We start from the raw sequence: 25,198 nt of genomic DNA, 5'->3' as shown, positions 1-25,198 counted from the left end.
TCTAAAATTTAAAAAATATAGGTTATTTCATTTACAAAAACATAAGTTTGTGTCGTAGCTAATTTTAGAAGTACCCTGTATACTTGAAAACATTTTTAAGTAAGTGAAGGGTTAGTATGTACGGCTTTTGTATAAAAAAATTAATTTTCAACACTTAAAGGTCAATAATGGATTTTTTCACATCGCTGAGACACCATGTACCTACATATTTAATTAACAAAAAGGAGCATAGAGTCATAAAATTAATTTACTTATTTTATTTTCTACAAAACCTCACGTGTTACGTGTTTTTTTATTGGTAATCTATTTTGCTTATTTAAAAAACGCTGCAGCTTTCAAGAGCGCGCGTTTTGAAAGTGCGCATAGCAATATCAATAACCTAAGAAACGTGAACAAATGGTTTCTTTTTAATAATTTTTTTATTATATTCCACGAACGACAACGAAAGGTAAGTTACATTACATTATTTCCAACTTTTGTAATATTAATATCAGTATTTATGAATTCAAAGTGTACCTATAAAAAAAATTATGTAAAGTATTCGGCTACGCCCTCCTGCTTGAAACATCGTGCGTGTTTCAAAGATATCAGCATCCACTTATACTTGAATATACTATTTTACTGTTATTATCTACTATATAAAATAAAATTACTTGGAATACAATTTATAAAAAAAAATTAAAAAATAAAAGAAAATTTGTTGTTCAGTGGAATCCAACCAGCAGTGTACGAAATATTTCTAAACTCCTGAACGTTCAAGTGTCTAGAATTTATTCCGTTGTTGTTCAGTCATTTAGTCCTTTTTAAAAGAATTAAAGTATCCAGAACAACAAGTCAAAAATACTGTTTTTTAACTTTGGAAGGGAGAGAGATAACTTACGTTTGTGCGAGTAGGAGTGACAAAAATTCAGTGGTAGTGCGCATCCGTTTCGTACGGATCTACGCTTTTGCATCTGTACTGTACCCTCCTTAAACAGTTTCTTTTTTTTCATACAAAACAAACGTCTTTTAAGGGTGAGTTTCCTTACAGCATTTTTTATTGACGATTAATTTTTTAATATGGTTTAACATTCTACAAAGACATGTAAAAATTACGTTTTTAAAACGAATCTTTACAATATAAAATATATGCATTTTAAATTTCATAAAAATCCGTTGAAAAATATTTGAGATATCAGGCTCGAAAGTTTTAGGTGAGACACTCTGTATAATAGAATCCAGTACCTCAAAAGTTACTATTCAAGTTTCTTTTTTTCTTTTAACTACTTGCATTTATATCATTCTGTCTTCATATTTCTAATTAAATTTAGATTTATAAAAGTTATAGAACAGTCAGTAAAATTTAAAAAACAAAATTTAATGCATTAAGTGTTGACTGGTCTATTACTTAGCCAAAGCAATATTCTACCAGCAAATCAAATAAAGTCTACCATATAACTTAAAATACCAATAGCAAGCGTCAAATTAATAATTGTGACTGCTGTATTTGTGCACTACTAGGACCCAAGTCAACCATAATCAAAGTTTTTAACTAAGGCTGTCAAAACGGATTTTGTTAAACTTACTTGTGTATCTCTTCTTTGAACGAGGACATCTATACTGTTGACAGCATCCAGTGTCGGTGGAACATCTTCCATAACTATTCTGGCTCCTCTATGACAGTGTATGCAAAAGCATCGAACTCCTGCCATAACAAAACCTAAAAAAAGCAAGATTCCTCCAGCGCCGATGAAAATATAACGGTGGTCAGCATCGGCTGCGTTTGGAACGAGTTGGACTAAACCAACGATAAGGACGATGGCGCCCAGGAGAATTGAACCTACTACTAACTGAAGCGCTGATACCTAATCAAAAAAAAAATTAATCGAAATTGTTAATGATGGTGGTTAGCAAAAAAGTTGACTAACATGGTTTCGTTCACCGCAAACTTTTTTATTCTGATACTTTTATATCACTACCAAATAAAAAAAAAATTATAGAACCAACCAAACTTAGTTTCAACTTTGACAGCTCTTATTAAAATTTACTATGAATTAAATGGAAAAACACGCTTAAACTGCGGCAATAATCATTTGTGAATTATTCAAAAATGTTAAACTGAAATGACTAAGGCATGGTGTGTCGGCGGCGTCTTTATTAAATTCTTTTCAAAGACGGATCGCCAGCTCCATAAAGCAGAAATTAAATTTTTCGACGACATAAATGTTATCCGTTTGTAGACAAAAACATTCAATAATATTGACGTTAACAAGTGGTCAACGAAAAAAACATTATTGTGCCCCAGATGCAACTACACGGCAAACTGGGGATTCAAAAAAGATGGTACAATCACTTGCATGGTTTTAAAAGCCAATTAGTTACATTCAAAAAAACAAAAAATTTAAAAATATTCCCGTGGTATAAACATCCCTTCAAAGTTGCTACTTAAATATTCATTTTCTACAGGGTGAACTTAAAGTAACACATGAAGTTCATATTTTTATTGTAAGTCATTTTTCAAAAAAATCATCAAAGAGAAGGTCGATTTCATTTTTGTACATTGTACATTTTGACGCCATGGTAACATTTATAATGTAAGTGCTTTCTGAATAATGACGCCAATTTTATTTTTTTTAATAGCTACTCTTTTATCTATCTGGTGAGTATAAAAACAATTGAAAACTATAAATTTATAGTCATAAAAAAAGGAAGTGAAGAAAACAGTTAGAAAACATATTGATCGTTTTCATTACACATAAAAAGCTTTATCTCTTTATATTATGCGTTAATTTAAACTCACTGGGTACTAATCTAATAAGATAATTTTACGTTTTCTTAAAGGGTAGCATTCCTATCTTTCCAAGATACAAGTAAGTGTCCACAAGTCACTTGCCGTCACATAATTTATGTAGTCTACAGGGTCCATCAGTAGCGCGCAATAATTAATAATTTTTGTTATTGAGTTCAATTTTGAGAAGAAGTCCATATTCAGGGTGAAGGTTAAGTTACGAAATAATTAGAATCCTGACTTACTTCACATTTTTAATGTTTCACTCGACTAATTTCGCCTGTTCGTTATGGCATTACCATGAAATTATTTTGGTCGGAAATGTGTCTAATTTCAAGACATATCCCGATGTCCTGAAGTTAGACACAATATTTTTTTACAAAAGATTTCTCAAAGTACACATTGATTCTAACGAATAAACACATGTTTTAGTTTGAACAAAAGAAAACAGAAAAAATTGTATTTTTCGTTAATGGGAAATTCGAATTCAAACATTCACTGAGCAATGTTTTGCAAAAATTTAAAATTTTTCAAAAATTTTAACAAAAGCATCTTTTTCCGTATGAAAGCAATCAATATCCCTGCAGCCAGAGTAGAAAAATGTATCCAGTAAATAACTTTCAAATACGTTCCTCTCAAATTTTTGTACAATTTCGGAAAAAACTTCACCTTCGTTTATGAATTAACATTTTATTATTTATTATGATTGTTTAGGTAAACTAAACAAGTATCGTCTGCAAAAATGCGAGACCGTTGTTGCCTTTATACCATGATGTTTTAGAAAATAAAGAACTTGGTTGGTTCAAATATAATTTGTTTGTATTTACTTATTACATAGACACCCTCCTACGTGAGTAGTATCTAAAGTTCAAACCGGTTTAAATTTTTTACATACCGATTACAGACTGTTCCACAGCTCACTCCTCACCGGAGAGATACTTATGCAATGTGTTTTTAAATTATTCTCATCTAGTTGAATTCTCTTTCAATAAATCCCAAATCTGTCAGTTGTAAAATTCAATTAATTTCTTTAAAAAATTTCATCAAAAAGCAACTAAACTGCAAGAAAACACTTTTATTATCGAGCTTATTTCCGAATTTGAGACCTAATAAATGAAGAATATTCGATGTTTAAATGCCTATCAACAGTTCTATGAAGCGATTACATGAGAAATTCAAAGACGACTATGAGAATCATTTAAAAAACACAATGTAGTTTTGGTAATTCTGAAGCTTGAATCCTTTTACAAAAGTGTTCTAGCTTTTTGCGATTGGGAGATAGGAACGTTTAGTAGTAGTCAAGCACGAAAAGTCTAGCTCTGGAAGACCATAGAAATATTCCAGAAAAAACAAAATAGGTGCAAAGGACAGTTAAGTGAGCATCTGAACTATTTTTAATTTTTTAATAACGATTTTATCGTAACCCCCGTATACAATACAAGACCTGTTTCTTTACATTTTTACCACCCCCATTGCAGCTGTCACTAGCACCTTTCCGGTGGGAAAAAAGTTAATATTGAACCAAGTATAGTTAACTCTTGTTTACTGAATTGATTGATGTTAAAATCGAATGAAAAAATTTTTTCTTTTTCAGTTTTCTTCTTTCTTTTAAAAAATGTTTTAAAAATGTTGTTGACTTTATTTTTGCAGAACTTTAATTAATATCAATCTAGTTATTAATTACCCAATTTGTTTTTATTTTACTGTTTTAATAACTAATTTATTTTTTAGTGTCTATGTGAAATTGCTGGAAGCTAGGTTAAACCTATTTTTTCTTTTTTTTCCTTATTAGTATTTATTAAATTATTGCGCGAAAATAGATTGTATTTAAATGTATTGTCATTGGATCAGTTAGACTACTACTATACAGTTTATCTTATTCAATGTTATTGTAAATCACCTTTTTGCTTAATTATAATTGGTTTGATTGTTTTTGTTAAAATTTGAATACTTACTTTACCACATATGTATAATTCCGGAAGCCTATCGGTGCCATCGTCATGAGGGCCATTTGGACTGGGAGTTGGACTAGGACTAGTGGGTGGCAACCAGTGACCTCCTATATAAAGCTGACTTGGACGTTTGGATCGTTTCTCTTGTCCTTTTCTTCTTTCGTGGCGTACAGCCACTGCTGGCATTGCCCCAATCATAATGCCCTGGAACAATACAAGAAAAGGTAATTCAACTTTAATTTACACCAATAGCCCAGTCAAATTAAACAAAAATGGTGGAAAGCATTCCTAAAGAATTGGAATTTTTTTAAATGTTTCCATTGCACTTGGGTAGACATAATAATACATCAAATGTTCCCTAAAGTAGGGAGCGAGCTCGAGGAGGAAGAGGAGGTTAAGGATGCCATTTTTAGCTTTTTTGCATCTATTTCAGAAACGATCACTCTAATGAATTTTTATCATTTTACCAAAATTGAAGCTGATAAGATTTCCTACAAAATAGTTATTTACATTTTTCTCGTAGGACTAACCGTAAGCGAATTACTAGCTTCTAAAGTGTGGGGTTCTACATAATACTGCATTTATTAAGCACTAGTATCATAAATATATATACAATATCATAAAAATATAATATATATAATATAATATAATATAATATCATAATATATAAATATATATCATAAATATATCATAAAGGTTTATAAGAAAATAGTGTCTACAAAGCGTCCCCCAACTAAGCCAATTAAGGAAGGAAACTAAGAGAGGAAAACACTTTCTAAACTACTTTATAAACTAAATTAATTGGGTCCAACACTTTATTAGAGGAAAAAGGAGGAGACATAGAAGTTGCTGTAGTCTTCAGACTACAACATTTTACTCTCAAACATTTTTTACCAAAATTAAAGTTGATAAAACTTCTTACAAAAAAGTTCTAGCCTCATTGTTGTAGGACTAACCATAAGCGAGTTACTAGCTTTTGAAGTTTAGTGTCTACATGAAACTACATAATTAAACATTAGTATACCATAAGTATTTATATGGCAATAGTGCGTGTAAAGCATCTCCCAACTAAACAAAGTGTGCAAAATAAGAAAAAAAATACTTTTTTTCCTCGGGCTTTCCAGTTGAAGACTGAAGATAACTCATAAGATTTGATAGAATGAACTGTTGGACTCAATGCATTCAGTTTATTACAAGTTTTATCGAAATTATCTATATTGAATCATTTATTTCCTAAGCCATCTATTTCCTATTTGCCTTACCAAATATTTTCAAATATACAGTATGAGCTAATACAAACTTATGTTTTTTAAATAAAACACCATACATTTTTGCATTTTTAGATGAAGCTTTTAAAACTGATGATTGGTTTTATTGGTTTTTTATTGGTTGATTTTTCTGAAATATTTTATTTTGTTTAACAAAACAAAAGCTCTTTTCAAAAATGTGTAACTCAAGAACTAAGACTCCTAGAAAAGTCAGACTATCATCACTTTAAAGAGATGAGTTCAAACTTAAATCCTGTATCAATTGGAATAACTTGAAAAAAAAGTTAAATAAAACGCCCATTTTTTATTTTTGCTTCTCAAAGCGTATTAAATTGTCTAGCTAAGAACATAAACTTTAAAAGACCTATTGTTAATGATTAAAAAGATATTTGAGTTTAAAATTTAATTTCAGCAACAATGCAGATTATTCATGAGCATTGTCTTTACCATCGCCGCCTGTATAGAATGACACTTTATCTCGCCTGAGCATTTGTGATTTGCGATCATCCTGTACTTGACGGTAAACTGTTTTTTAAAGCTTCAAAATATTTCTTGCTTATGGTGTTTTGTTATATCCTTTCTGTCGAGCATTTGTTAGTTGTGTTTTTTTATTGGTTTATTTAGTTCGTGTTTCGTTGTTCTTGCGTTAAAAAACTGTCATTGTTGAGAGCATAGTAACACATAAGGCGCGGAATTATGGACTCACTGTTTCAATGCATTTTTTCCGAAATGCCTAGGCGGGATATAGATACATTTTATTAAAGAGGCGGTGGTCTTTACCATAGTAAACCATACCATAACCATAGCAAACTTCACTGTAAAAAGTGCCGAATAGTGACCTAAGGGTAATATTAAATTATTATACAGGGTGTATCAGAAATAATTTTAACACGTAATACAACTCATCAAGTACAACAACTTTTCTATATAACATTTTTCAAAATTCTTATTTATAATTTACACTGTTTTCCTCCTTGTTTTTGTGCAAACGAACCGTTCATGGTATATAATTAGTTTGTATTTTTTTATATTCATAGAAACAATTTTCATTGTTGCTTTAAAAGTCTGTCAATATACGAGTACATGACATTAAGTACTGACCTTTCAAAATATCTTATTATTTTGAAAAATGCCGAAGCTCTTGGAAATGCTGCAAAGGCACGAAAACTATATGCACAGCGTTATTCTGATTGTACTTTGCCCAACAGGCATACATTTCAGTCAACTGTACAACATCTACGGGAGCATAGCACGTTTAGGCCCCATCCCAAGATCGCGGAGAGCTCGTCCTCAACAGATAGCTAACGTTGAAGACGTCATTTCGGATGCTGTTGCAGCTCGACCGGGCACCAGTACTCGAAGACTTGCTCTTCAATATGTAGTTTTCCATTCATTGAATGCCATTAAACGATTTGTAGAATTTTAAGACTGCAACAGGCACATCCATATCACGTGCAACGAGTGCAATTTTTGCTGGCAGGCGCACATTTTGTGTATGACGAAGCAGGATTTACGAGGGAATGAATATTTAATGTTCATAATACGCATGTATGGGCTGATGAAAACCCGCATGCAATAAGACAACAAAATTTTCAGCAAGAATTTTCGATAAATGTTTGGGCAGGAATTTTAAATGGACAGCTAATTGGACCGCACATTTTGCCACATCTTATTTTTTTAATTTCTTGATTGAAGTGAACTAAGAAAAAATAAATTCTTAATGCTTGAACATTCTTTTTTAAAGTAGTGAAAGTCCCACTTTTACAAAGATCTTAGTTTTTGTAGTAACAAATTTTTAAAATAGGCGTGTTTCCCTTTAAAAATTAAAATACTTCAAAAACTAAGCAAAATCGACCAATAAAAGCTTAAATCAAAATCATTAGTTTTAAAAGCTACATCAAAAAATGAAAAAATATATAGCGTATTCCATTTAAAAAAAAACATAAGTTTGTATTATGGCTCATTTCAGAAGCAACCTGTTTATTTGAAAAGAATTTTAGATTAGGCAAAAGATTAGTATCTACGGCTTAGGAAAATAAAATTGTTACTTTTCGAATATTTAGGAGTGAATAATAGACGTTATCTACTCGCTGGGACACCTGTGTTAAAGTTGTAGTACTGAACAAGACCGTAATTCGGTTTTCAGTGTTTGAATTGAAGACCAAAATGCTGCATCTAAAGGCGCCTCTGAAGACAATGACCCTTATGTCTCCCTCTTTTTTCTATAATGAAGTGTTGTACCCAATTATATTCGGCCTTCGCCCTCCATGATCAAATACTATAGCAGTCTATTCTTTGCCGAAAGTACAAAATTTTAAAGTACTGACTTATCGATGGTGCCCCACGAGCGCACGGGTCATGGTTAGTAGAGAACATGGTTGCGCCGTAACTTTGTAAAGAAGTGGGAGAACCGCCACGCTGATACGTCAGTAAAGATTACAAACGTGTTGTTTACATCGTGTTTTTTATGGTTTTCAATAAAAAATAAAAAATAACGATTGTAACTCAGTGGTGATGACTTTTTTAGTTAACAGTGTTGTTTAGCTTGATAACAGTGCAGTGAAAAAAAAACAGGAACACACTAGGAGGGATATTTCAATTTTGCAGAACCAATAATAATTTGCAGATCGGAGCTTTAAAATAATCCGACCGACTTAAAATTCAACGCACATAAACAACTTAATAATAGCTTTCATTTCGTATTACTTTCAACCCCTTTGATTCAACCCTTAGAAGCATCCGCCAATTCAATCTTGCAGACCAGGGCTTTAAAATGATCCGACCGACTTGAAATTCAACATACATAAACAACTTAAGAATGGCTATCATTTGGTATTACTTTTAACCTCTTTGATTCAACCCTTAAAAACATCCCCCAATTCCCTAGACGCTAATCATTTTAACATTTTAAATGACACCCTCAATTTTTGTAAAAGAAAGAAAAAGCTTGTCGAACCGTATAAAATTGTTGATTTGGTTATGGGTTGGGGGTGGATTTTGAAATTTTTAGTCATTGGGAGCATTTGATTTTAAGCCCATTTGATTTTGAATAAACAGTACTTCAATTCGACTTGCAAAGGTATAGGTCAAAACCAACATTACATATGTTTATGTTTAGGCTTCATCCCTTAGTCGCTAGCTCCTTTAACATTTTAAATAGCGCCTCCTACATTTTGAATCATTATTAGAAAGAAGTGAAAAACTAATCTAATTGTAGAGAAAACCCATAATTGTAGATTTGTTTTTGAGCTGGGTATGGTTTTAAAAAGTGGGGGGTACAATTTAAAGTTCCAATTAAGGGGATGATGTAACCTAAAACGATTATGCTAGTTTTAGACTCTTGCCTTCCAAGACGAATCTATATGTTTTTTATTTAAATTAAATTGGCTTAAAATCAAAGGCTACTAGGTACTAGGACTAAAAATAAAATTACCCCTAACTCAAAAACTCTACAAAATATGTTTTAGCTAATAAATATCAAAGTCTTTTATTATGAACAAAACAGCAATACGTATTTGGACCAAACTGGGAAGAAACGGCATATTTTTGACTAAGGGTTGAAATGCTAACATTTTCTCAGACAAGAACCTTCCTAAAGTGTGGCACCATTAAGGTCGCTTTCGTGCACTTGAATTGCCCTTCGCTTCGTCAACGAAAGCTTCACCTTCTTCACTCTTACTGTAAATAACTATTTGATTGGCTTACTTTTTTGGGTCGGCCATAATTTTATTTTGCGTTCACTAACTTACTCTGTCGTGCAATATCTTATTCAATATATTTTTGTGAAAGAAAAGTAAAGTGTGTCGTTTAAAAATAAAGTGAAGTAATAATGTTAGTCTATTTTTTATTACATTTGAGTATTAAGTTTTTTCGTTAAAAATTAAAGATAGTTTTCTCAACCCATTAAAACTCGCTTATAAATATTACCTCAAGAAGTACTCCTTTTGTTGTCGCCCTAATTAAGTATATTTTGTGTATAAATCGCATTAAACTAAGCGTTTTTTACTAAAACTATTTACGTAAAAAAATTCATTGAGGAACGATAAGGAACTGTTAAAATGTGATTCAAGTATTTCAAGTTTTTAATTTTTTTTAACACCAGCCCACTTCAAAATATTTTTTTGATAATGTCTTTAATCTAAAGAATTATAACTATCTAAATTAATTTCAGTTTTTGTAGAAAAAAATGTCATAGTTGGTCAATATGTATTTCAAAACTGACAGTGAAATAAAAGACTTGAAATGCACCCACTTGGTTAAGAGAATGAAATACATGAGCGGGCAATTTTTTCTACAAAATTTACTTAGTTGTCATTTTAACATTAATAAATTTTGAGGACGAAGATTCATAGAAATATTATTATTATTATTAATAATTTGTTCAATATTCTTCATCTTACATAACTCATATTTTTTTAAACTAACAGTGGACTTGAAAGACTTTTTTTTTAATATTAAACATTTTTTAATGGCAAAATTCAATCATTTTTGACGTCAGTTCGCCACCAGATTTGGAAAAAGCTCTATCGTTGATGTTTCCATTTTCGAAATTTATCTAAAATGTAATTTTGGGCCACGATTTGTGAAAACTTTCTTTGATTTATGAAAACCACTTAACATTAAAGTAAAGTAACTATTAAAAAGGTTTATATTTTCAACATACAATAATTTTTGACCTACCTTTCAGGTTTTCCTGTTTCTTCCGAATCAACAGAATTACTGGATTAATTATGTTAACTAATTACTTAATGATTTGGCGTCATAGAAGTAAAACCAGAGGTCTTTTTGTAACGTTTATTGAAATGCACTAGTTTTATAATATTTACAAAAGTAAGAAAACATGCGGACAATAAGAACTCTAAAATAGCCCTATAAGTGTTCTAAAGTAGCTTTTCTTCTGACAAAATACCCGATTAGATCACTTATGAAATTTTCTAAATGTGGAAATATCAAATGCCCAATATGAAACAGATTTCTAGCATTTTCTATCGTTTATAATAAAAATGTATGTTACATTTAAATTTTTGCAAAAATTGGCTATTAGATTGCGTGTTGTTTTGTTTTAATGTATGATTCATGTTCTTTTTATCTTTTTTCTAACATTTTTTTTCTAAATAAAGAATATTTTAAGAATGTGAAAAAAATGAAAATGTCAACGAATGTGTATGTTGTTTTATAAGCTATATATTAACTACTATATATGTAGCATAGGAGTACATTGCACAGATTAATGTCATTTAGAAACGATAAAATGAACCACCATTTAAAGTACCTATATTGTGTAACAATGAAACAAAATGCCACAACAAATTTACAAATTATAATTGAAGAGTTACATTTATTTATTACGACTGCCTAACACAAAAATATTATTTTTATAAAATTGTAAACTAATTTTATAAAATCACATATACACATAAATATGCTAACAATTAGATATTACAAAAATCAGCCTTGCAGATTGATCACATGAATATGAAAGATACAAAAGACATAGATTATTACAAAAAAGAGTCTAAAAAATTATGTGGATTATTTAGATTTCGAAAGAAATATGTGTCGGGGGACCACAGTTTGATTGTCCTCCATTATGTGTTTGACAAATAACTAATAGAATGAAGCTAATACACGTATTCTTCTTAGAAAATAAGCTACAAAATATGTATTTACATCTATATAATTGTAAAAATTTCAAAATCACAGTGCATCTTGGGATGGTGCTTTTGGATTTTAAATCTGTGTCTATGTCTATAATAAATATCGTATTTTGCTTAGATATGCTGAAATAGGTATGACTAGAGAAAAGTGGTTTTGAAATATATAATACTTTAATGTACACTAAAATTTTCCTATAGAAAACGCTACAGATACGTAGTCACGTACTGGCAAATATACAATTCAATTAAAGTGAGTAACTTTTATCATTAGCTTAAATAACTCAGTAAATACCTCGAAAATAACACATCCACATTACTATTAATTTCAAAATTTAAAAAAAAACTTTATGCCATAAAAATTACCCGCAAAAAGTGTTTCAAATCAATAACTGTTTTGATTGAAAATGCTAAAAGGCACGAACTATATCAGACTGTTCAAAAATGTTTGTTAAAATGCTGTTTCAGATACAAAAAATCTTAACCTGTAAGCTGTAAGTCAATAAGGTTCTTCTTACAAGGAACATCATTTTTCAATTTTTTAGTAGGTACACTGTTTACAGTTTGTAATAATACGAGAACAAAAACATAAGTTTTTAAAGTTCGAGAGATGTCATTATGCAACGAGCGTATGTTAGTTGCATACCTAAGTACCCGAAAACTTTATGCGTTTTCGTATGAGTGTTTTTCAAATTTTTTTTGTTGGAACATTTTAATTTAAAACATGTTGCTATGGGAAGCGTATTTTAAAATAATGTTAACACGTTGCTATGGGAAACGTATTTTAAATAGTGTTTATGATCTATTAAAAAGAAAACCTAAAATGTTACCAACAAAAAAAGTAATTTTGTTTGATGCGTTTTTTAATTACTGTCATATTAGTTACGTGTGCATGTAAGATTTTAACTTGTCTGGATAGGAGAAATTATCCCATATAGCATTATTATAGCATATTATATATCAAGTTTTATATACATCATTTAATCACAAGTTCTATAAAAAGCAATCAAAGGGTATCGAAGCGCGTGTTTAATAACACGAGTGCCTGACACGATTATAAAACAAGATTCATGCTTTATTTTTTTACGATGAAAATAATTTGGAAATTATGTTATTTTTTTGACAATGAAAATCTACAGCTAACTTTAGTCCGTGACTACAATACACGAAACCAGGGCTTGTGAATGTATATCTAAAAGATCACCGCCCGGAAAACATATGCGATAAATGTCTTTTAGTGACAGGAGTAGAAATAATTATTTATTGTATAAATGTTTTAGAAAATAATTTATCTACGCAAAAATGTTTAAACACGAGGGCGTTAGTCCGAATGCGTAAAATTCTTAAAGGAATAAAATGCGACTAAAACACGAATGCAATACAACGTTTTACCCACAATCACCACATTAACAAAATAGAATTAATTGAAGTTCAATTAAAAATATTCGTATTCGCAAAATGAAACTTGGCAGGCTTTGTAAGGCAGAATGAACTTTCCACCAACATAAATGTTAATATTAATAAGTAAATAACATTTGATTAATACAAGTCTGATCTTTTTTCATTATTTCACTAGTGGTATGATAGTATTTTGAAAAACAGTTTCATAAGACCATTCTAGAAGTGCTAATTCAGTTTCAAAAACGAGTGACGTTAGCCACGAGATTTATAAAAGAATAAGTGCTTCAAGGTCTCATGAAACGAGTTTTTTTTTTTAATTTTTTGTACCTAATTTACCCCTTTTTTGCCGTGCCTATCATATCATAACATTGAAAGTGAAAAATGAAATTAAAATTTTTGTTTTATCCAAATTTTATCAAAAAACAAAAGTACGAATGAAGGCTTCTTGAAATTTAATTTGTGAAATTAGCAAAAAGGTGCCGAATTTGCTTGCCAACCTAAAAATTTATAATGACTATTACGACATCGCACTTGATAACGTTGCGTGGCCTAAGATGCCTGTTAAAGCATCAAAATAGCGACATATTACAAAAAAAAGTTACGTTCCTTTATAGGTAGTAATTTGTCCATTTTTCGTTGAAACGTCTTTTTCATACTGAAGGCAATTCCAAATCAAACAACGACCTTCGGATTCCAATTCAGCAGACATAAAAATCAAGTGTTTATGATATTTTTTTAAAACTGTGACATCATCCCTTTACATTCAACCATCCCAAACTTTGTTTTTTGAATAGTATCAACAAAACTCAAGAGACATGTTATTTAAAATTTTTTGCTTTACAATTTTTGTTTAAAACATTTTTTAGCTATTACCGAATTTGAAACAAGACTGTTTTCTGGGGGTTGATACCAAAAATTTTTTAATTAAACATTTGTAAATACGAAGTGATCAGAAAGTCCTTCTATCAAGTACACGTATCACTTGAGAACGTGTTACCTCAAACGTAAACTGTTAGATAGATGCCGTGGATTAGTGATATAAATAACACCCGAACGCTACACGGCCCCTAAATAGTGTCAATGGGGCAAAACTGGATTTCAACAATAATTTGGGTTTAACATTTGGGTTGAGTTCCGCAGACATACATCCTTTAATTGCTAAGCTTACTTTATAGAAGAACTTTTTGATCGCTTTGTACTCCACAGTAGTTTGTAACAAAAATTATTGTTTATTTTCCATATATTAATTGATGATTTACTTGACTCATATGCACGCCTATGAGGAGCCAATAGCAGCACCGCTCAGTCTTTGCTCGCGACTACGAAAATCCCAGCTCAGGTAATAAACTAATAATAATATTTAGAACCCTACGAAATTTGACTCTTAACATCAAAGGCAAGGAAAATCATATTTTGTATGGGTGTTCGGGTTTGAATTTGATCACCCCGTATAAAGTGATTCTATGAGTAAAATTTATATATTTTTTGCACGACTGAGCTCTATTTGATTGTTTACTATGCCTGTTTCCAAGTACGTGGTGTTTACTAGTTGCTACGTCCATAGGCGTCAGTAAGTAAATTAAGCGTCGCCGTCGGTAAGTAATTTTGTCGACGCCTTGGACGTAGCAACGGTAACTATAACCTGCTGTCTTGACAATTATTTTGACATGTATCAAAATTATTTTGGCATAAGCATCACGAACATTAAGGATTGCCGATCTCAGACAATAATTGGAGTCGTCGCTACGCTCCTCCTCCAAACAATTGTCTTTAACCGGTAAACTTTCCTTACCGTTCTTGATACTTAATATACTATTTGTGCTATCTTCAAATAAATGAATATTCTAACCTCAAAATTATGTTGGTATTCAATTTTTTATCAATAAATATTCTGTCAGTGTTCCAATTTCAACTCTGCAAACACTTTTGTTCTAAGCTAATTAAATTTCTTGTTTGTTCTATGCAGCATGAATGAAAGTCAACCCAAAATGTCAACTGCAACTATGGCAGCACAAAAAGCTTTTTAAAATCCTAAATTTCAAACACATTTACGGAAAAATGCAAAATTTTATTAAAGAAAAAGTATAATTGTTTGATATTTGAAATATTTTTATTTGAATTTGGTATGCACAAACAATTCTGAACACTCTGTATATACGTTTCGAACAGACAAGACGTGTTTTCGTGAGTATGGACGGACTGCGGTCAAATAAAATAGATGTTAAACAAACGTATTTTTTACGACAAGAAAAGCGAATCTCCTAGATGTATTTACTGCAGAAATGTGGTAAATTTGTATTTGAATATTAATATTCACTTTATAAAAAAATAAACTAAACAATAAATAAATAAACAATGCTTATGAGTTTACTAGTTTGTGTTACTTAAATCCTTTCATCTAATTCGTAAATTCCTGGGATCTCACTAGTGGTCGTTATTTACTAAAATAAATTATAGTAAGTATAAAAGATTTTATTTTCAATTTAGATAAAGGATAAAGGAGCAGCCTGGTTTGAAAAACGCCTACATAAGCTTAGTTTTTACGATATCAAAAGGGTGTGCGTTCTTGCTATCTAATCGATTACTAACTACAACAATAAATATTAGAAGAAGTCTGTCAAAATAGTAAATATAGAAACATTTTAATTTTTTGAACCTAATACTGTCTGGAATTAAAGCTGTACTGCCTAGCATTTGTGATTAATTCTCTCGTTTCAGAAGGAGTCCCAGGACTCAAACTAGCAGTGGTAGTTGTCGACATAGTCTCTCTATTTTCAAACGGCTTGGTTTCATCCGTAATTTTTTCAAACACGTCCTCTTCAACGATTTTTTCCAAGTAAGCATCGCCATTTTGTATGGAAACAGGTGCAATTTTAGTATGCGGCGAGTGAACAGGTGTAATATCATTGATACCTCGGTCTTCATCTTCCCTTTTTTTCTCAAGAATTCGTCTGTGGTTTTTCGTGGTTAAACACCCAGTTTCAAGATCCCTTTCTAGTCGATGACCACTCCTCGATCTCGTCAGTTGTCTTGAAACATACTCGTTGAGGTCTTCTTCCTCACGTCGCGACATTACTCTATTCAGTGCGATGAGAAAAATCCCCAACGCTGCGACAAAAATCCCAGTCGCTAGCAGTTCATTCCACCAACCGCCACCTCTCCATGTGACCATATCATCTGGAAGCAGTCCAGATCCAATGAGAAAAAGACCAAACACTAAGAAGCACACTCCAATGTGAAGCATCCCGATGGAAGTGGCGAGACGGTGATCAGGGGGTGCGTGGTGGGAGATCTTCTTCGTTGGCAAATGCTCCATGCTGTCCATGCTGCTGGTGTGCGAAGACAAGCGTCTTTCGCGCTTGCGTTTGGCTTGTTCTCGCAGTCTTCTTTGGCGCTTAATGGCCATGGCCGAGTGGAGACCTGCGGTACCATGCATCTGGAAGCCACGAGTATATCAGTCTTCTTGTATGCACTACACTACACTGCACACAGCACTCGCACTGCACTGTACGCAGTGTGGTTTGGGGCAACAAGCACTCCAAAAAGTAAAGTCCCTCTGATTGCATCGATTCGTCTAAAACAGGCAATTTTGGCAAATATTTCAACTGAAAGCAGACATTAGAGTTCAAACTACAAAGAATTTTCAGTTTTAGAAGGCAATCTATAAAGTTACTGCCTTGCAAAATCCAGTTTTTTAGATCAAAACTATGTTTAATGGATTTTACAAAACCTCGGACAAATCAAAAGATGACTGACTACATTGAGGTTGTAACACATCAAGGGACATTACTTTTGATACCTAAATATGTACCTATCTATAGGTAGGAAGGGTTACTGGATTCATACAAATTGAAAATACAACCGAACAAATTGTTTTTAATAACTCACAAATAATCGTCCCATAAATCATACTACTTGTCATGTTTGATAAAAACTAAATTAATTATACTTCCAATTTTATCATTAAAATAAAAATAATAAATACAAACATACTTCAACTAAAGACTTTTTTCAATAGAGTAACTGGTAAGACGTAAATATACAATAAGTTACATCGTAACTATTAAATGACCTTTATACAAGTAGATTCAAATCTAACAAACAATGTTTATTGCAATGGTCACACTACACTCGGACAAAAGTCAAAAGTCCAATGCATGTTCACGAATAAAAAAATACATTATAGTATATTAAAGGCACTATTAGGTCGTTGGGACCATATCAGACTATGTCTAATTCTAATAAATGGTTAATATGATAAAAAATAAGTGTCGAAAACCGTTTTTTGATGTCTGTCTTAGTTACTGAGATAAACAGTAATTTGGTAGCTTTGCGCAGTGACCGTGACTTCACGACCTCTAAACTTCCCTATGTAGTCGCTCCGCTCTGAACATCTTGTTATTTAATTAGCATTGCAGTTTAAATTAAAAAATTTGTAATTATAAATTTTTGCAAATTTGAGTTATTGAAAGGAATTTTAGATTTTGTGTTGCAAATCGTGTTTACTTCAAATTACATTAAATTAAAACGATTTTGGTATAAAGAACATATCTAAGAATGTAGGTCCTATTGAAAAACACAGCACTGAAGACATTAAGGCCATTTAGTATCATAAATTTCAAAAATAAGCACAAGAAGTTATCATGTACTACAGCATTTATTTTATTTCATCAACTTACTATTTATATTTACAAAGATGCTAATAATTTACATAGGCATTACTGTTTGTAACATAGCCAATCAGTCTCAAAGAATAATAAAACTAACAACCACTTGTTTTAATAGAAGTTCTCCGCGGCAAATAATCCTACGGATAGAATTATGATCTTTAAAACTATTAATTATTGTTGTTCAGGGTAATACAATCTAATAATTCCCTTTAAGGGAATTAATAAATTAATTATAGATCCCTTTTCTGACAACAAATGCTCTTTATTAAAAGGCATAATTCTGTATTCGCCACAAAAACAACAGTTTGTGACTTCTATAGTGTTGCTGGTTGTTACCAATATAATTTTAGTATATTCGCCATTGCAAATATTTTTCTCAATTCAAAGTAATATGGTATTAATAAGGTACTGTATGCTGTCATCGACAGAGGTACTGCCATCATATGATTTTGACAATGACAGTGGCTTTTTAACCTTGAAAATTTTCTTTGTAAAATCGACTAATAATGTCAAAATGGATATTTTAGGTTAATTCAAATTTTGAGACTTATTTGGCACTTTTTCAAGGTTAAAAAGCCGCTGTCATTGTGAAACTCAACACCTCTGTTCATGACAGCATTCAGTGCCTTAGGTATTAGATTTGCAAAATTCTCAATGGAGTGTTATACTAAAAAATGAAAATTTTTATACGGATAGCCAACAACAAAATAGGCTACCCATATTTTTTTATTTTAATTTAATTAATCAGCAATGTTCCTTTTTGAATCAGCCAGTCACAGAACTTGAGATAGAAAACTGGGCCAACAAAGATAGCTTGAAAGACGTACGTTTTTTCTTAATTTCTGCCTCTGTTGTTTTACATGCGACTTCAGATGTGCTGCAGAAGCAGTCATTTTACCAAAACACAAACTCCTGCAAAATATTAGCACACAACACAGTCACAATCGACAACGCACAGTTTTGACATTTGTATTTAACGATTACCAGCCCAAACATAGGTCGTAACGTTAATTGTATGCAGCGAAAGACTGACGAATCATTAGTCGAGACATTACTTACGTCACAGCACAAATTTTCTATTATTACTAGAAAAGTATCGATTTAAAAAAAACTCAGACCGATATTACTAGACATCATTTTGTGTCTACTTTCAGAATCTGCAATTTCCAAAAACTTTTACTTTCAAGTATAACACTCCATTGTACTTGTACTCCATTGTAAATGAAGGCCTGCTCGAGTTAATTATTTTGATTCTTTATCATCATACCAAGCAATAGTTAATCAAGAATTACTTATTTATGTATTAGACACAGTCACGAAATATTTCAAGTTCAATGCAAAGTAAGAGCTTTTATTTTCGCCAGGATCATTATGCCCAGGATTTCTAAAACATTAATAGTTATTTACAAACCAAGGATGGAAGACAGTTTTGAAGCAAGACGACCGACGCAGAAGTGCTTCGCACAAATTTATAGTATTCAGTTTTTTCCAAATGAATCAAGAATATTACAAAAAAATTATAGTTCTAGGTATGCAAAATCTGATTTAAAAATGACGTCATTTCACATTTGACTTCATTAATTAAATCTTTTTTACAATTTTGAACTAATATCACGACATTTTGTCATCATTTTGAATGCTAAAATGAGCTACTTTTGCACTTTTCAACTTTTCACCTTGCAACAATTTGTATATGTACAACAATTTTATTTAGAATTAAATTAAAAATGGCAATTGTTTAAATTCAAAAAACAAATACCAGAAGTTACACGGAATTCGTCAGATATGTGGACATTCGAATCTGCCGAAGACTGAATGCATGAATAATTTGTAACAGCTAATTTCTAGAGAAAATACGATGTTAGTTTTGAAACAGCTAATTAATACATACTAAACTATACAGGGTGCTCAAAAACTGGCGCACCAACTCAGTGGTACGTTGTTGAGAAGCATGTGTAGACCACGGAAAAAATTTTGAAAAAATTCCTAGTCATATTTTAAACAACAAACTTATTTTGTTAACTTCTTCAGTTTTCCTTATTTTTTAATGTCTTTAGTTTCACACTAAGTAATCGTTCCCTAACACAACGATGAATAACTATTTTAAAATTTCACATCAGACTTTAGCAGTTTTTTTAATTAAAAAAAATAAAATTCATAAAAAAAATCACAGTTTGTAGATGTGGCAACGCTGGGAATTATTTCCGAGGAAACCGTTCCAAAAATAATTTATTTTTATTGTTGATCAAATTCTATTGCGATCACAACTGTTAGACAACGTTGCCACATATCATTTATTTAAAATTCGTTATTTATCAATAACTTTAATGCAAAGAATTTTTTACTATTTTTACCTTTATATGTGGAATCCAGTGAGTTGGTGCGCCGGTTTTAGAGCACCCGGTATAATTACTTATTTTATGAAAAAAAAATTGTGAAAAATTTCTCAAGTAGTAACCACAAATCAGTGATTACATCTTTAAAGTAAACTTTGGTCTGATATATCAAATTTACTGTCAAAAAACCAAGACTGCATTACCGAAAACAAATTCAGATATAACTGTACTGTCATCATATGTTTTTGAAACTGACAGCGGCTTTTTGACCTTAAAAAGATGCCAAAAAAGATCATATTTGACAAAATTAATTAATGTCAATGTCACAGGTTACCAATAATTTAGAGAGTTAATGACACAAAAAATAACAAACTATAAGAATTATTCAATTTTGTGGATATTTAGGATTTTACAAGATGAATTTTCAAGCTCAAAAAAACGGGTCGTGGTCGAATTGCTTCCCGTTAATCTTTATAACTATAATTCTGTAAAAGGTGATGGTCGAATTGGTTCCTAGGTGAGAGTCGAATTAGCTCCCGCATGAGCAGGTAGATGGAAAGGACTAAGTGACAGATATGTTTATATTTCAGATTTAAAGCTGGTCGAAATGTTCAAATAATTATTTTCTTGGCATGATATCCAACAACGAATTTCATTTATTCGTGGCTAACCAATTATTAAAAAAAAAAATGCTATTTTTTAAACCCAAAGTTCTCTGTAAATTTCGTAAAATGTTCTGCAAATAAACTTATTTCGCGCTGACTGTTCTCAGTTTACTAATTTGCGTTTGCCATTGCATTTTCCTTTTCTCGATTACGTTGCACAATAAAGTTTGAATTCTCAAGATAAGGTTCTATGTGCTCCGAGAAAAAAGTTTGAGAGAACCTAGGTATGTGTCAAGTGTCAAACAAAAAATGTGATTCTAGCTCTAAAGTTCTAGCTCTTGTGCGGTTTTACATTATTTCCCCTAAATTATCCGTACACTTTATATTATAAGTTTAATAATTTTGAGTTAAGTTAAGACTAGTTAAGATTGAACTATGCTGAGAACGACTGAAGCGGAGCTGTTCCAACAAACGCCTGAAAGCAAAATTTGAAACTGAATTTTTGTGAAAAGTAAAAAACAAAATGGTTTTTTTTCAAATGAGTGTTCCCAGGTGTTCCCCCACAGGTTAGTTTGTACTTCATTTTAAATATTGGTCGTGATCGAATTGGTTCCCGTTAATCTTTATAAGTATAATTCTGTAAAAGGTGATGGTCGAATTGGTTCCGGGGTGAGGGTCGAATTGGCTCCCACATGAGCAGGTAGATAGAAAGGATTACGTCAAAGATACGTTTTTATTTTAGATTTAAAGCTGGTAGAAATGTTCAAATAATTATTTTCTTGGCATGCTATCCAACAACAAATTTCATTTATTCGTGGTTAACTGGTTATTTAGAAAAAGGAGAATGTTACTTTTTAAGTCCAAAGCTCTCTGTAAATTTTGTAAAATGTCCTGCTAATAAACTCATTTTGCATATTTTACCATTGTATTTGAATTCTCACAGATAATAGTGTTCTATGTGCTCCGAGAAAAAAGTTTGAGAGAACTTAGACATGTGTCAAGTATCAAACAAAAATTGTGGTTTTGGCTCCAGAGTTCTAATTCTTGTTCGGTTTACCATCATTTGCTCTAAATTATCCGTCAATTTTGAATTCTATTTACTCTTATACTATTAAAGCATCAAAATTGAGACAAATTACAAAAACAATTTTAACATTTTTCAACTTAGCAAGGAGATTCGGCAATAGATTTTACCTCAATGTTTCGTTTTTGAACTTGTGAATTTATTTATTATTTATTTATTACTTATTAACTTCTTCAGTTTTAATCATTTTTTAATGTTTTCATGTTTCACACTAGAGATCGATTTATAGAAGCTTCATTAATTTAATTCGCAATTAAATGCGTGATTAACTGATCACGTGACCAAATTTAACAAATGTGATTAGTCCATTTGCATTGTTAACTTTTAGCAACAAATTAAATTTTAACAAAGTTTTCTATAAACAGACCCAAAGTAATCGTTCCGTATAACAAAACGATGAATAATTATTTTTAAATTTTCTATAACACTATCAGATTATTGAATTAAAAAAAAATTGAATTCAAAAAATACACAATTTGTAGATGTGCCGACACTGGTAATTATTTCCTATAAAACCGTTTCAAAAATAATTTTGATAACCCCTATGGTTAGATAGCTTCAACTCCAGCATGTGGGAAACAGACTTTCCCGGACATCGGTGTTTTTAACTTTGAAACAATGGCTGGGAACATTTAATAGGTTGGTATCGCTCTCATTGAGATGGAAACGGTTATTTTTTACGATAAGTGACAGTCCTTGTCAAAGTTTTCATTGTTTGTTCTGTTATCAACCCATTACCAACAAAAACTAAATTATAGAAAAATATTTTTTTTGAGAGATTCGTTACAAAAAATATTGTACCTAACTTGTTTGGAAAGCAATTTCCCACATTCGTAGTTCATGCAGCACTCGCTGCGGTCGTGCAGCAAACAAAGTGTTCATGTGGGAAAATGTACTTTCCAAACTCGTTAGGTAATTAACTATTATGTTATACTGTTAGAAAACGTTGCTACATAACATTTGTTTATTAAAATTCGTTAATTATCAATAACCTTAATACATAGAAAGGTAAAAATAGTAAAAAAATCGATATATTAAATATTAAAGTTATTGATACAAACCAAATTTAAATAAATTTAATAAATAAACAAATAAAAATAAATTATCTTTAAAACGGAAAATAACTTTTAATAAACTTTTAATGAATTTATTTTTTTTAATTCAAAATACTGCTAAAGGCTAATAGTAAATTTAAAAATAATTATCAATCGTTTTCTTAGGGAATTACTTTGTGGAAATAAAAAAAAAACATTAAAAAATAATGAACGTGTGTATCAGTCAACAAATATTTTGTTTAAAAAAAAAAGTTTCAGACAACACGACGATACTAGGTCAAAATATTTTGATAACGATTCGCATATACACCCTGTATCAGAACTCGCTCCCCACCAGAAAGATGCGTACAGTTTTGGCAATTCTGAAGCTAAAGTTCACTTACAAAAAAGTTTTAACTCTTTGCGTTTGGACGACAAGAACATTTGAAAATAGCCAATCACAAAAGGCCTTGCTCTAGAGGACTAGGGAAACAAAACACTTTACAAGAAAAACAAAAAGTAGGTAGAAGGTACAATAAAAGTGGGCACTTAAATTATTTTTCTTTCCTTAGTAATACATCTACTATATACACTACACCTGGGAGAGAGCTTCTGGGGATTGGTCACTTTGAGACCTCTGTATCTCGCAAACAAAGAATAAAAGACCTATATTTTTGCCATCCCCATTGCTGTTACCACTAGCACCTGAGTAAATTCTGATGCACCCTGTATTAGACTATAGTTACTTTAATTTCTTTACCAAGATTTATATAAATTTAATAAAATTACATAAACAATCAAATCCCGGATATTCGTTTAACAACATACTTTGTATTATTAAAATTTTACAATCGTTTTGTCCAGCAACATGTGGAGTGTCTGAATTAAGTGGTACACATATTCTTTAAAAATTAGCTCAGCAGAAATATTTGCCTCACTGCATTCGGCAAAATAAACCTTCACCTTCCCCACATAAACATCCACTATTAGGTATTAAGACGATTTTGGCTACAAACTCTTTAAAAAACAATGTGTTAAAAAGAACGTCTCAACTTCGCAAACATCCTTACCTTACCTATTGCAATTAAATATTCTATTAACCGACCCTAATCGTTATAAAAACGGGACGAGTCGAATTGGTTCCCAAATTCGGTAATCCTCTCTAATTATAGTCGAATTGGTTCCTGGAGATGGTCGATGGTTCCCGTCGGTCAGGTAGGTCAAAGAATAAATTCACAAGTTCAAAAACGAAATATTGAGGTAAAATCCATAGCCGAATCTCCTCGCTAAGTTGAAAAATGTTAAAATTGTTTTTGTAATTTATCTCCGTTTTTATGCTTTAATAGTATAAGGGCGCATAGAATTTAAAATTGACGGATAATTTAGAGCACATGATGTAAAACTGAAAAAGAACTAGAACTGTAGAGCCAGAACCACATTTTTTGTTTGACACTTAACACATATCTAAGTTCCCTCAAACTTTTTTCTCGGAGCACTTTCAACCCTATCTGTGAGAATTCAATCTTTAATGCCCAACGTAATCGAGAAAGAAGAAACACAATAGCAAACGCAAATTAGTAAACTGAGAACGTTCAGAACAAAATGAACTTGTTTGCAGAAGTGTACAGAGAGCTTCAGGCTTAAAAAATATCACTCTTCTTTTTTTTAAAATAACAATTTAGCCACGAATAAATAAAATATGTTGTTGGGTATCGTGCCAAAAAAATAATTATTCGAACATTTCTACCAGTTTTAAATCTAAAATATAAACATATCTGTGACTTAATCCTTCCTACTCATGCGGGAGCCAATTTAACTACGACCATTAAAACAAACAGACCTTAGGTAATCAGTACTTACTATGATTGGTCAAGGTCGAATTGGTTCCCGTTAATCTTTATAAGTATAATTCTGTAAAAGGTGATGGTCGAATTGGTTCCCGGGTGAGGGTCGAATTGGCTCCCGCATGAGCAGGTATGTAGAAAGGACTAAGTCACAGATATGTTTATATTTTATGTGGTTCTGGCTGTAGAGTTCTAGTTCTTATTCGGTTTTAGTTCATTTGCTCTAAATTATGCGTCAATTTTAAATTCTATGCACCCTTATGGTAAAGCTTCAAAATGGAGACAAATTACAAAAACAATTTTAACATTTTTCAACTTAGTGAGGAGATTCGGTTATGGATTTTACCTCAATATTCCGTTTTTGAATATATTCATACACTTAAAATGCCATTCCTGTTATCATGATACTTTAGTCCGTTTATCTTACCTACCTGACCAACGGAAACCAATTCGATCATCGCCGGGAACCAATTTGACTATAATTAGAGAGGATTACCGAATCTGGAAACCAATTCGACTCGTCCCCTAGGATTATAAGCCAAAACTAAATAACAATTATTGCTGTATTTATTGCCCATGCATT

General features: G+C 31.4%; 1 protein-coding gene across 8 annotated transcripts in view; it reads right to left on the bottom strand.

Moving 5' to 3' along the window:
• Positions 1-25,198, bottom strand: part of LOC100141755 (uncharacterized protein) — a 72,315-nt gene that overhangs the window by 23,990 nt on the left and 23,127 nt on the right. For 4 of the 8 annotated variants that reach the window (XR_010334495.1, XR_010334498.1, XR_010334496.1 and 1 more), the window contains 2 exons: positions 4,723-4,923; positions 1,566-1,844 (listed from right to left, as the gene is read on the bottom strand). Coding sequence is in view for 4 of the 8 variants with exons in the window: in XM_064357193.1 (XP_064213263.1) it covers positions 15,699-16,478 (780 nt within the window). In the remaining 4 variants the exon portion in view is untranslated. Of the gene's footprint in view, positions 1-1,565; positions 1,845-4,722; positions 4,924-12,045; positions 16,479-18,539; positions 18,560-25,198 lie in introns of those variants that run through there. The other 4 variants (XM_064357194.1, XM_015982364.2, XM_001808019.4 and 1 more) reach the window with 2 other exon arrangements.

This window comes from Tribolium castaneum, chromosome 6, assembly GCF_031307605.1.
Source record: "Tribolium castaneum strain GA2 chromosome 6, icTriCast1.1, whole genome shotgun sequence".
In the NCBI taxonomy this organism is placed as follows: Eukaryota; Metazoa; Arthropoda; class Insecta; order Coleoptera; family Tenebrionidae; genus Tribolium; species Tribolium castaneum.
The sequence above is the reverse complement of the archived record's forward strand: the minus strand, read 5'-3'. Positions and strand labels throughout refer to the sequence as shown.